Source organism: Pelophylax lessonae, assembly GCF_965119305.1.
Source record: "Pelophylax lessonae genome assembly, chromosome: 5".
NCBI lineage: Eukaryota > Metazoa > Chordata > Amphibia > Anura > Ranidae > Pelophylax > Pelophylax lessonae.
In genome coordinates this window covers 97,929,553-97,943,651 of record NC_138772.1, presented here as the reverse complement: position 1 = coordinate 97,943,651, position 14,099 = coordinate 97,929,553, and the positions used below count along the sequence as shown (strand labels likewise).

General features: G+C 51.4%; 1 protein-coding gene across 1 annotated transcript in view; it reads right to left on the bottom strand.

Moving 5' to 3' along the window:
• The window catches only part of LARP4B (La ribonucleoprotein 4B), a 321,080-nt gene that overhangs the window by 55,497 nt on the left and 251,484 nt on the right, over positions 1–14,099 (bottom strand). The window contains exons 12-13 of the mRNA XM_082259577.1: positions 12,853–12,959; positions 10,863–11,111 (exon numbers count right to left, since the gene is read on the bottom strand). Coding sequence (XP_082115703.1) covers positions 10,863–11,111; positions 12,853–12,959 — 356 coding nt within the window. The remainder of the gene's footprint in view (positions 1–10,862; positions 11,112–12,852; positions 12,960–14,099) is intronic.

Genomic DNA, 14,099 nt, shown 5'->3' with positions numbered 1-14,099 from the left:
AGCCTATTGATTTGAATGGAAGGCGCACCCACAAGTCGGATCAGGATGATCCGACTTGCGCTGTGAGAATCTTGAGGGGGAAACTCCACGCCAAAATGGGATTAAAAACTGCGTGGGGTCCCCCCCAAAATTCATACCAGACCCTTATCCGAGCATACAGCCCGGTAGGGCAGGCAGGAAGTAGGAGGGGACCAGGCCACATGCCCTCAACGTGGGGGGGGGGGGGTGTTGGTGCCTTGGGGCAGGGCGAGCTCTGCACCCCCCACCCCAAAGCACCTTGCCCCCATGTTGATGAGGACAAGGGCCTCATCCCCAAAACCCTGGCCGGGGGTTGTGGGGGTCTGGGGGCTTCTCGGTATCTGGAAGCCCCCTTTAACAAGGGTGGCCCCCAGATCCCGGACCCCTCCCTATGTGAATGGGTATGGGGTATACTGTACCCCTACCCATTCACCCCATAAAAGGCAGTGTATGTAAATGACAGTAGACGTTTTGGAAAGTTTATTAAAAATCTTCATCCGGTCTTCTCCCTCTCCGCTCTTCTGCTCTTTTGCTGTCCGCTCTTCTGCTCTTTTGCCCTCGGCTCTTCTTCCTCTGGTCCTCCTCAGACGATGTCTGCGGTGATTATGCCAGTCTCCGGTCTCTGCAGCTTGTTATATAGCCATTGTGGGTGTGGCCGCCCGGTGACATCAGGAGACCCCGCCCCCTCAAGTCATCTGTGACGTCAGTGACATGAGGTGGCGGGGTCTCCTGATGACATCACCTGGCAGCCACACCCACAATGGCTATATAACAAGCTGCAGAGACCGGAGACATCGTCTGAGGAGGACCGGAGGAAGAAGAAGAGCCAAGGGCAAATGAGCAGAGGAGCGGACAGCAAAAGAGCAGAAGAGCGGAGGGGGGAGAAGAGCAGAAGAGCGGAGGGGGGAGAAGAGCAGAAGAGCGGAGGGGGGAGAAGAGCAGAAGAGCGGAGGGGGGAGAAGAGCAGAAGAGCGGAGGGGGGAGAAGAGCAGAAGAGCGGAGGGGGGAGAAGAGCAGAAGAGCGGAGGGGGGAGAAGAGCAGAAGAGCGGAGGGGGGAGAAGAGCAGAAGAGCGGAGGGGGGAGAAGAGCAGAAGAGCGGAGGGGGGAGAAGAGCAGAAGAGCGGAGGGGGGAGAAGAGCAGAAGAGCGGAGGGGGGAGAAGAGCAGAAGAGCGGAGGGGGAGAAGAGCAGAAGAGCCGAGGGGGGAGAAGAGCAGAAGAGCCGAGGGGGAGAAGAGCAGAAGAGCCGAGGGGGAGAAGAGCAGAAGAGCCGAGGGGGAGAAGAGCAGAAGAGCCGAGGGGGAGAAGAGCAGAAGAGCCGAGGGGGAGAAGAGCAGAAGAGCCGAGGGGGAGAAGACCAGCGCGGAGAAGACTGGATGAAGATTTTTAATAAACTTTCCAAAACGTCTCCTGTCGTTATTTACATACACTGCCTTTTATGGGGTGAATGGGTAGGGGTACAGTGTACCCCATACCCATTCACATAGGGAGGGGGTCTGGGATCTGGGGGGCCACCCTTGTTAAAGGGGGCTTCCAAATACCGAGAAGCCCCCTGCCCACAGACCCCCACAACCACCGGCCAGGGTTGTGGGGATGAGGCCCTTGTCCTCATCAACATGGGGGCAAGGTGCTTTGGGGTGGGGGGTGCAGAGCTCCCCCTGCCCCAAAGCACCAACACCCCCCCATATTGAGGGCATGTGGCCTGGTATGGTCCAGGGGGGGTGGGGCCGCTCGCTCGTCCCCTCCCCCTTCCTGCCCTACTGGGCTGCATGCTCGGAAAAGGGTCTGGTATGGATTTTGGGGGGGACCCCACACCGTTTTTTCGGCGTGGGGCTACCCTCAAATTCCATACCAAACCCGAAGGGCCTGGTTTGGAACCTGGGTGGGAAACCCACACTGTATTTTTTTCCCTATTTTGGCGTGAAGTTCCCCCTCAAGATTCTCACAGCGCAAGTCGCACCGCAAGTCGGATCATCCTGATCCGACTTGCGGTGCGCCTTCCATTCAAATCAATAGGTTCCCATAGGGAACCATTGATTTTGAATGGAAGAAAAAAAAAAAAAAAAAAAAACGTATAACGTGGCTTAACGTACTTCATCACGTTCGGTCTCGTTCGGTCCCGTTTTTGCGTTTGAAATGCCGGGAAACATGTTGGAACGCAAATAATTGCGTTCCAAAAAAACGTCCCTGAACTCAACTGCCTGCAAATGACTGTAAACGACCCTGTGTACATGGGCAGATAAGATAACATGTAGGTGGGTTCAGGGGCTTCTGAAAAAACGGAATTTTTGTAAAATCTTACCTGTAAAATTCCTTTCTCTGAGTCCTCCGACAGTCGCCGCCATCTTCATATTCGTCACAATGGGGTATTAGACTTTGCTCCGTAGGAGTAGCTAGGCAACAGAATATGTCAATATTAAAGCTTTTAACATATCCCCACCCCATGGGGTGGTCCCCTCAGTCTATACCCTCCTGCTTCCTGTTTCCTACTTCAGTTTCAGTGGAATAGCAGTAGAGTACCTAAACCCCAAAAGAGGGGCGGGGGCGGTGACTGTCGGAGGACTCAGAGAAAGGAATTTTACAGGTAAGATTTTACAAAAACTCCGTTTTCTCTTACGTCCTCCGACAGTCGCCGCCATCTTCATATTCGTCACAATGGGGACGTCCCAAAGCAGTGCAAACATGAGGGGTGGGAAACGCAGCCGCGCCTAAAGGCAACGCAGTCTCCACATCAAAGAAAGGAACCTTACCAAAGTAAGGAAACCAGCTGGGCAACATGAGAAAAAACTTGCTCAACGGGAGCAATAACCCAGGAAAAAAACAAATAACCCAGGGATAAAAAGAAATCCCAAACAGCCCAAAGGCCCAAAACAAGGGACCCTAAGGAACCGCCGCACTAAGAACCTTGCGGCAAAAGGAAGCATCTGCCGATGCTTGAATAACCACTCCGTAGAATAGATTGAAGGTGTGCACGGTCGACCAAGTCGCCGCCTTACACACCCGGGCCACAGAAGCCCCATGACGACAGGCCCAAGACATACTCAGAGACCTGGTAGAGTGCGCCTCCACAGGCATAGGGGAAACTTTTCCCTGCAAAGCATAGGCCTGTTCAATGGCCTGTCTGAACCAATTGGCGACGGCAGAAGCCGATGCCGCTACGCCCTTCCGAGGGCCCCCGGAAGGACAAACAAGAATCCGACTTGCGAAAAGATTCAGACAATTTCTGGTAAATCCTAATCGCCCGAACAACATCCAAGGAGTGCAACTCCACCCCCATCGGATGTTTAGACTTCGCGCAAGGCGAAGGCAAGCCAATGTCCTCAGTGAGGTGAAATTCCGAAACCCTCTTCGGAAAAAAAAGAAGGGTTAGGTCGCAAGACCACCTTAACCAAGTGAGTGACCAGATACGGACATTTGCAGGACAAGCTGCCAGCTCCGACACTGTGCGAGCCGAAGTGATCGCCACCAAAAAAGGTGACCTTCTTGGACAACATAGACAACGAGATCTACCCGATCCGTTCAAAAGGACCATGTTGCAACACGGACAGAACAAGATTCCAGTCCCAAGGAGGCAGAGGCACCCTCCTAGGAGGGACCAGATGCCCCTGAACAAAAGTGCCAACCAAGGAGTTAGATGCCATAGGACGTAGAAAGAGAACGGCCATCGCAGACACCTGACCCTTGATCGTAGCCAGCGCCAAACGTTGGCAACACCCTTTCGAAGGAAGGACAACACCCTAGACACCGAGTACGGGCGAGGTGAAAACCCCCTGGACTCACACCAGGCAAAATAGGCCTTCCAAGTACGGTAATAGACCTTCCCCGAGGAAAATTTCCTCGCGTCGATCAAAGTGTGAATGACCTCAGGGGAGAGACCCCTATCCCTCAGGACCTTGGTTTCAACAGCCAGGCCGTCAAAGCCAGCGACTGTAAAGCAGGATGGAAAATCAGCCCTTGAGACCGGAGATCTTCTCGAAGAGGCAGACGCCACGGGGCGTCGACCGCCAAATGCACAAGGTCTGCGCACCAGGACTGGCGAGGCCAGTCCGGTGCCACAAGAATCACTGTGTACTGGTTCCGAGCTCAACCTGCGAAGGAACCTGGACAGCCATTGAAACGGTGAAAACGCATACATCAGTCGGTACTGATGCCACGGAGCTACCAACGCGTCTGACGCGTCTGCCCGAGGATCGCGCGGCCTTGCCACGAATCTTTTCACCTTGCTGTTCAGACGAGACGCGAACAGGTCTACCTCCGGAAGACCCCACTTCGCGCACCACATCTGGAAGACATCCGGGTGGAAGGACCATTCCCCCTGGTCCAGGGACTGGCGGCTGTAGATAATCCGCCTGCCAGTTCTCCACCCCCGCAACGTGAACCGCCGATATCGCCGGGACGTGTGTCTCGGCCCAAGACAGAATGTCGGCCACTTCCCGAGCCGCTCGGGCTCTCTTGGTGCCCCCTTGGCGATTGACGTAAGCCACCGCCGTGGCATTGTCCGTCTGCACCCGAACCGGACAGCCCTGCAGCCCGTCCGGCCAACGTTGAAGGCAGAGATTCATCGCACGCAATTCCAGAACGTTGATCAGAAGGGAGGAGACCTCCCCCGACCAAGTTCCCAGGGCGGACAGAACGCCCAGAACACCACCCCAGCCCGACAGGCTGGCATCCGTGGTGACCACCGTCCATGAGAGAGGACGAAAAGACTTGCCCCCCGACACCGCCGGGGACTGGAGCCACCACAGAAGATCCCTTCTGGTGCGATGGCCCAACGAAATCTGGAGATCCAGAGATTGCGGTCGCCCGTCCCACCTGGACAGGATCTTCGCTTGGAGACCCCACGTGTGAAACTGGGCGAAGGGAATCGCCTCGAAAGCCGAGACCATCAATCCCAGACATCTCATGCGCGTCCGGAGTGACGAGCACGGAACGTCCCTGAGGGACTTGACTCCTTCCTGAAGAGTCCTGAGTTCGTCGTCCGGTAGGAAGAGCTTCGCCTGGACCGAGTCCAGAATCATTCCCAGGTAGGGAAGACGAATCGACGGACACAGCGTCGACTTTGGAAAATTTATCGTCCAACCAAACTCCTGTAGAGTCAGCATCGTGATGGACAGGTCCTCCTCCAGACCCTGGCTGGTCGCAGACCGGACCAGAACATCTTCCAGATACCCCAGGACAGAGATGCCCTGGGCTCTCAACAAAACCAGAAACCGGTGCAAGCACCTTGGCAAAAAACCGTGGAGCCGAAGCGAGACCAAAAGGTAACGCCACGAATAGGTAGAGATCCTCCGCAATGGCGAATCGAAGGTACCTCTGGTGACCCTCGAAAAACGGGATGTGAAGGCACGCATCCTTCAAGTCGATGGAAGCCATGAATTCCCCCGGAACCAGGGCAGCCACCACCGACCGCAGGGATTCCATGCGGAACTTGCGAACCCGCACAAAACGGTCCAGAGCCTGTAAGTCCAGAATAGGACGCACCCTGCCCTCCTTCCAGGGCCCAGTGAACAGATTGGAAGAGAACCCCCGAAATCTGTCCCGATGAGGCACCGGAACCGCCTGAGGGAAAAAAATCTGCTCTCCGGCCGAGATAGAAAACTCGATCTTGTAGCCAGAACGAACGATTTCCTGAACCCACCTGTCCCGAACACGGGCCAACCAGGGTTGAAGAAAAACCGAGCAAGCGTCCCCCCACCCCAGAACTGGATGAGGGTGCCCCTTCAGGCCGCATTGTTATGGGCAGTGGATCCGGACTGGCCGGACTTATGCGTACCCGACCACTGCTTCTTTAGGGAGCCTTGGCCTTTGAATGGTTCTCCCCTATAGGGCGACCGAAAGGCACGAAAGGACCCCTGAGAGGGCCGAAAAGAAGCATGCTACTTACCATGAGCAGCCGTAGCCTGGTGGGATCGGGGCAGGAGCGTGCTCTCACAACCCGTGACCCCCTTTATCAGTGCATCCAAGGATTCGCCAAAAAGGCGAGATCCACCATAGGGCAGATTGGCTAAGGTCTTGCGCGAAGATTGGTCCACAGACCAACACTTCAACCAAACCAGGCGGCGAGACAATACCGCCACACTGTACACGTGCAGCCAACGGTACTATATCCAGGGCCGCATCACACAAATACACGACACCCTGATGGATTTTATCCACCATATCCAATGTCGCCGGTGAGGCTGGATCAGCCACCAGGACGCGCCTGAGTGCCTGCGTCCAATTCGCGACAGCCTGGGCTGCCCTAAGCGAAGCAAATAGAGCCTTTAGCATAGAACCCGTAATAGAGTAAGCATGACGGGCAAGAGACTCCAGCCTCCTGCCCGTAGCATCCCGGAACACCGAGGTATCCTCTGCAGGAATCGCAGTGGACCTATTCATCAGTAGCGGGCGTGAAAGGATAACGCAGCCTGAACCTACTTGGTACAGCAAAAGGCTTGCGTATATTGCGCCATTGTTCCTTAACAGCGCGCTGAAAATCATCAGTGCAGGGAAGACCTGCGATGTCTTGCGTCTTTTCTGCGTCCCATAAGCTGCCAGGGCAGCAGGGGGACGTGGTCCAACCCGTAAACGCAGTGTTTGCTTGATAGAAGCAACCAATTCATCCATGAGTGCAAGCTCTTCAGGCGAGCGAGGGGGAGAATTATCCACCCCTTCTACCTCAGCCTCCACCTCGGACCCCACAAGACCCAGGGAGGAACGGGACCCTGATAAGGAGACCCCAGCTATAGCAGCCCCATCACCAGCACCCTCTGTCAGAGGAGATTGAAAACTCTGGGTCGTTGTGTGGATTGAACAGCCACAAGCATTAGCACCTGAGCAGCAAGATTAGCCACAACCGCAGCCAAAACCCCCCTGGGGGGGAAAACAGCCCTTGGTCACCCACCAAGTGGTAGGAAATTTGTGTCCCTGAGAATCCATTGCCCCAATGATAAGCCGGAAAATAAAGGGTTAATTGCCCCTTAAACAAGCGCGGCGAGCGCTGCCCACCGCACACACACACTGGCACAATTTTTACCCCCACCGGGAGAAAAAAGCTCAACACAGGCAAGGATAAAGGGATAGGGAGGTAAAAACCTGTAGAGACCATCGCTGCTGCCTCGATCGGTGCACCAAGGGAGAGGAAGCAATGCAACACAGGGCGCTCCATGAAAGCCTATGGAAGGCTACAAGAAAATGGCCGCCCGCAGTGAAACCATGCGGCCGGAGCGAGCGCTGCCAAAATGGCGCCGTTTGGCGCCGAAACCGCCGCTCCTCCACCTCAGCGAGGTGGACCAAACATAGCATAGCATGTAAAAACATGGCGGACCGCCGCAGCGGTCGCTGAAAGTGCCCCAAACATGATAAAAATCATGCCCCACAGCACACAGCCGTTCACACATACACAAACTGACACAGACAGTGCAGCACAGCCCCCCTCCTTGCAGCCCACAGCATGCAGCCAGAGAGATAGGGATTTCAATAGTGTGAACACAGGCAGGGTTACACAGTCCCAGACTGACACCCCCCCAACAGACAGGTCCCCACATAGATACACTTACCTCCTAATGGCGTGGGGAACCCGCACAGGCCAACAAGCCGCTGCGCATGTGGCAGGGAGAGTCGCATCCAGGACGCAAAAAAATTGGGGTTAAGAAACCGCACAGCGTCCAGTGAGGTAGCCACCTCACCAATCATCCCTGCACCAAACAGGGATGGGTCGTTCACTGCGCCAGGAGCGTTACCTGGCTGAACGCTCGAAGGCAGGCTGGGAAGCCACTGACCCACAACCTGCTAACAGGGGGATCAGCCCGAGACCCAGCCCGCACAAATCCTCTTCATCAGAAGAACTAATGCTGACAAAAAGAACAGCTAAGTAAAGAGAGAGAAAAAACAAACAAAAAATCAAAAAAGAAGATAAAGGCTGAGACAAAATGCCCCAGCATAGAGAGATCCAGCTACTCCTGACAAGCTAGACATTGAAACTGAAGTAGGAAACAGGAGGGTATAGACTGAGGGGACCACCCCCTGGGGTGGGGATATGTTAAAAGCTTTAATATTGACATATTCTGTTGCCTAGCTACTCCTACGGAGCAAAGTCTAATACCCCATTGTGACGAATATGAAGATGGCGGCGACTGTCGGAGGACGTAAGAGAAAAACACCCAACTGCTCCTAAACGGCCATTTACAATGTCCCGTGTACATGGAGCATTACAGAGCTCTGCTATCTTTCTATGTATGTCACTGTGATCCTAGCTATGATATAGTTGCAAATATGGAGGGAAGACTATGTTATTTAAAGTGTGCCGGGTGTGTATATGCAAATTAACCACAACACAATCTCCTTTATGGTTAGTGTACCTTTAACTACTTGCCGACCAGGCTTTTTCTGGCACTTTGTTTACAAGTTTAAATCAGTAGAAAATTACTTATATCCTCAAACATTATACATTTTATTTTTTCAGCAGAGATGCTAGTTGCAATTTTTTATGGCACATGGTATTTGTGCAGCAGTTTTGCAAACACAGTTTTGTTTTTGGAAAAAATACACCTTAATGAATTTAAAAAACACAATATAGTTACCTCAATTTTTTTGTATAACGTGAAAGAAATAATGTTAAGATACCAAACATGTCACGCTTTAAAATTGCTCGTGGAATAGCGGCAAACTACAGTACTTAAAAATTTCCATAGGCAACACCTAATGCCTTTACAGGTTACCTGTTTAGAGTTACAGAGGAGGTCTAGCACTGGAATTATTGCTCTCGTTCTAATGTTCATGGCAATAACTTACGTGTGATTCATACACTTACATATGCATGCGCTACTTATGCATGCGTTCGCATCTGTGCATGAGCACGGAGGGATGTGAGCAATTTTTTATTAGAATTTTTATTTTTACACTGTCTCGAACTTTTTTTAATCACCAAACATACCGTGTAATATAAATAAGGATGACCGGTCCTCTTTCTGGATCCCAAACCTCTTCCATACCTTTAACCACCTCAATACTGGGCACTTAAACCCCCTTCCTTCCCAGACCAATTTTCAGCTTTTAGCGCTGTTGCATTTTGAATGACAATTGCGCGGTCATGCAACACTGTACCTAAACCAAATTTGTGTAATTTTTTCCCCACAAATAGAGCTTTCTTTTGGTGGTATTTGATCACCGCCAGGTTTTTTCTTTTTTGGTGCACAAATAAAAAAAGACCGAAAAGTTTGAAAAAAAAAAAAAAAGTTTTTTTGTTTAGGTTATAAAATTTTGTAAATAGATATGTTTTTTCCTGCACTGATGAGAACGGATGACGCCGCACTGACAGGCACTGATGGGGTGGCACTGATATGCAGCACTGATGGGCACTGATAGGTAGCACTGATATGCAGCACTGATGGGCACTGATATGTGGCACTGATAGATAGCACTGATATGCAGCATTGGTGGGCAGTGATAGGCAGCAATGATGGGCGGCACTGATGGGCACTGATAGGTGGCACTAATCGGCACTGATGGGCACTGATAGGCAGCACTGGTGGGCAATAATGGGCACTGGTGGGCAGCACTGATAGATGGCAATAACGGGCACTGGTGGGCAGCACTGATAGATGGCATTGGTGGGCAGCACTAATAGGGGGGCACCACTGGCAGGCTCTCTGAGCCCTGTTTGAAATCCCTGGTGGCCATGGTGGGCATCCCTGGTGGTGATGGGTGGGCATCCCTGGTGGCTCTAGTGGCACCCCCTCCCCCCAGGGCTGCACTGGTAATCAATCATCTGATTACCAGCACAGACCCCCCCTGTGATCAGTGAGTACTTAGAAATACTCACTGATCACCCCGGCTGCAGCACCGATCCTCTGCTCTTCTCCTCACTGACAGGATCTGTCAGTGAGGAGAAGAGATCGAAGCCGTTACAACGGCTGTATTGACATTACATGACGGCTGTGATTGGACACAGCCGTCATGTGATCAGGAGGGCCAATCACAGGGCCCTCATGCCGAGGCTTGTTGCTCTGTGTCCTAGGGACACAGGCACATCGAGATTGCGCCGCTGTGCGTGCCCGCGGCAGCACGATCTCTCTCCTTCTGAAGGACGTTCCGGAACATCCGATCAGAAGGAGGACGCTCCCACCCTGCCGTATATTTACAATGGCCCGGGTGGGAGGTGGTTAAAAAGCATAAGATCAAAAAAAAAGAAAACACTTTGATCTTTAACTTTAAAAAAAATGTAAAATTCTTTCAGCATGGACCAGAAGGGAGATTATGACGTTGCTCCAGTCCTCCAAAGCTAGAGTCGATCAAAGAGTACCAACTCTTTGATCGCCTATGGAAGCAGCTGGCAGCACCGTTGGACAGTTTCTCGGGCGAACTGACGGAAACTGCATTTCATATGAGTGCTGGACGCCTGCAGAGGGAAAAAAAAAAAAAAACCACAGTATCGGGGTTATGGTGGATAGCCATAAACCCTGTAAACCACTTGCAAACCGCAACGTATTTATGTATTGCGGTCGGTGCATGGGGTTAAGTATATATAAACCAAGTAAATTTCCTTTGTTTCTACCTGCCTTTACAACAATTTTAAGCCCTGTTCAGTTAATGTCCGTGAATTACAGAACACCACCTCCTTTTATTATTGAAAGGAGGGTCATTTTCTATATATAGTCTTCAAACACTGTCCTAGGTTGACAACACCACTCCACCATAGGCAATGTTCAGTCAGTAAGCAATGTCACTCTAGGTCAATGCATTACGATAAAAAACCTTCGTAATACTTATCTGAGCCCATCTCGTTCCAGGGCCGATTGGCTGGAACACAGCAGAGGTGCCATTGGCTTCTTGGAGTTTATATTACCTAAACACAACTAAACTCACCTCCCTCTCCCAAGACCAGTGGAGTTTTCAATAGTTGGAGGTTCCACACGGCCTGTACCAATGTCCCTTTTAAATGTTGTTGTATTCGGCATTCTTGTTCTGGTTTGTCCGGGTTGCCGTGCTGGAGGCCCACGCACACCATTGATTAGTCTATCAGTAGTAAAGTTGAAAACAGCTGGACCGTCAAGAAGTGCAGGGGCCCGCTCGGTACTTGGTATTGTATGCCGAAGATTGGATTTGCCAGGGTTCCTAGAAAGGATTTAAAGTAAAATGTTTCTCAAACACTAAAATAAAGAGTGGAGTGACAGCAGAAAGAAAATCAAGTGGTCTGTAAAGGCTGCCTTTTTTTTTTCGTGTGTAAATCTGGGTATCTCTCAAGCATGTTTAAATTCACTTATTGTTCATAGACTCTCTACCTTTGCTGGAAGTCTGTTCCAAGCATTCACTACCTACCTTTTTAGTAAAATATTACTTTCTAATGCCACCCTTGAAGCTACGTGTTAAAGTACGGAGAGAATAAGACAAAGTGGAAAACCAGAACAGAATCAGAACACTTGATCCATGAAGCTGGAAATCACTCCAAAAGGGGACACAGATGACAATATAAACACACTGGATGATAGAAGGGGTAAAACCTATGGCTTGTTTATATCCGTCTTAACAACAACCAGTATAATTATATTGGACAGCATTTCAAAACTCATTTCTAACCAATCCAAAAAAAGTTTTGGTTGCAACTAAATGTCACCTAACCATCTATATTTCCTTTAGTCTCTATTCACACTACCGCGACTTGTCAGGCGACTGGTCAGCCTGAGAAGTCGTGGTCCATGCAGTGCTACGGGAACCGTTCTAATAGGAGCGACTCAAGTCGCTCCGACTTAGAAAAAGGTTCCTGTACTACTTCGGGGCGACATCGGAGCGACTTGCATAGACATTATATGAAGTCCGTGCAAGTCGCGCCGAAGTCGCAGTGCACGCGACTTCACAGGTCGCCCCCAAAGTTGTGCCGCGTTAGTGTGAACCGGCACTTAGAGCTGCACGATTCTGGCAAAAATGAGAATCACGTTTTTTTTTGCTTAGAATCACGATTCTCTCACAATTCTCGTAGGGATCCGTCGCTCGCCCACGAGCCTCTAGGGAGCGAGCGCGTGCCGCCGGGGGCACGCTCTCGTCCCCGCACGAGTGATCGGCAGCTCCGATGTCCGTCTGTCACTCGCGATCTCCCACTGGAGAGGGAGAAAGGCAGGGCGGCTAATGTAAACAAAGTCCATTAAAGTCACACAGTGCCTAGTCGCAAAATAGGCCCTGGTCTTTGAGCAGCCAAATCCTCTGGGGCTTAAGTGGTTAAAGATAGATATATATCTATCTATCTCTCTCTATACATTTTTTTATTAACCATTTGAAATAAAGCTGTGACTAAGATTACCCCCCCGGTCATGGATTACCCCTGGGTACTGCTGCCTGGTGGGTAATGCTGTGGGTACTGTTGGCTGGTGGGTACTGCTGTGAGTACTGCTGGCTGGTGGGTAAAGCAGCAGGTACCGCTGCGGGTACTGCTGTGGGTACTGTTGGCGAAGTGAGGAGCAGCGCAGAGCCAATGCTTCCTGTAGCTCCGCTCTCACAGGCGGAGTGCATTTGATATCGCTCTGCCTGTGACAGAACGGAGCCAGAACTACACAGGAAGCATCGGCTTTGTTACGTCAGCTCAGCTCTGACACAGACAGCCGCAATATCGCCAGTGTGTCAGCCGGACATCCCAAGTCTCTGGCATGCTGGCTGCAGCTGTCTGTGACACAGAGTGAGAATTGTCAACATTTGGGAGTCAGATCGTAGGGGGGTGTGGGTGCTGGTGAATCGAGACTGCGATTCCTATACGATTAATCGTGCTGCTCTAATATACATACAAACACACACACAACTAATATGGCAGACTTAAAACACTACTTGAAAATTGGTGGGAAAGTTCGCAGAGGGCAGCTCCACTTGCCTGTTCCTGGGTGTGTAAGGTCGCAGGGATGTTAAAGGTGATGCTGTTGGCTTGAAAGTAGGAGATGTAAACCCATTAATGAATCCAGTATTGTGGAATGGTGTTACCTAACAAAAACATACATCAAAGCATTACGTAACAAAGCTACATATTTACCTGCATAGTGTACAGCACTGATCACATATCTGCTACTCTGCACTCTTCCCAACCCTCAACTTCACCTCCATCCTTAAAGAAGACATATGTGATCTCCCCCCCCCCCCATTAATACTTACCAAGGTGGATGCACCACTGGTCCGATGCTGCATCTGTCCCCCGACACCTCTGAACTGAGAGCCGAGCAATCGAACACAGATGATCGCTCAGTTCTGACAACTCCTCCAGCAGAGAGCTGCTGACTTTCAGTCAGCAGCTCTCTGCTCTGCCCCCTCCTCGCTCATTGGAGCGCTGGGCTGTGTAGGGGCAGGCAGCGGCCGGCTCAGGCTCTTAGTGCCTCCTTGATAAACCAAGCCGGGTGTTGGTCCAGGCACCTTGTGGATCCAGACTCGGTCGCGATGACGCGGCGCCTGGCCGACTTCTGTAACGTCAGCAGAGAGTGGACTTCAGCCCGCTCTTTGCTGAAAAAGGGTCACAGGAGTGCAGAACTAACTGCACTCCTGTGATCCATAGGAGATGTACAGCCAAATGAACTTTGGCTGTACATCTCCTTTAATAAAATGAAGACTTGCAACCTAAGGTGATGGCACTAAGCAGGTTCTACAAGTTGAGATTTCAAAAATGTTTCTATTACAGCTCACCAACAATTCTGTTATACTCCTGAACTACAACCAATAGGATTCTGGTGAAAGAAAGATTAAAGAGCAATTCCACCCAAAATTGGAACTTCCGCTTTAAGGTCTCCTGCCCCCCTGACCTGCCACATTTGGGGGGGAGGGTACCTAGATTTGACAAGTACCCGCTTCGTTCTCCCTCCTGCTCAGGCCACCTAGGTGGCTCGAGCGAAAGTTGTCCTCTCCCTCCCTGCAATCTTCTGAAACAAGTCACAGGTCCAAGAACATTGCCCGTCCACTCAGGAGGCGCAGCGTGACCTGTGCATGTACAGTGCGCACCCTGCTGTGAAGCCGCAAGCTGTCACAGCCGGGTGCCCACACTAGTGATGCCAGTGCCGTCGGGAGAAAAGGGAGCGAAAGGAGGCTCCCGCTGGCCGCATCGTAGGACAGGTGAGTGTGTATAAAAAGTCAGCAGCT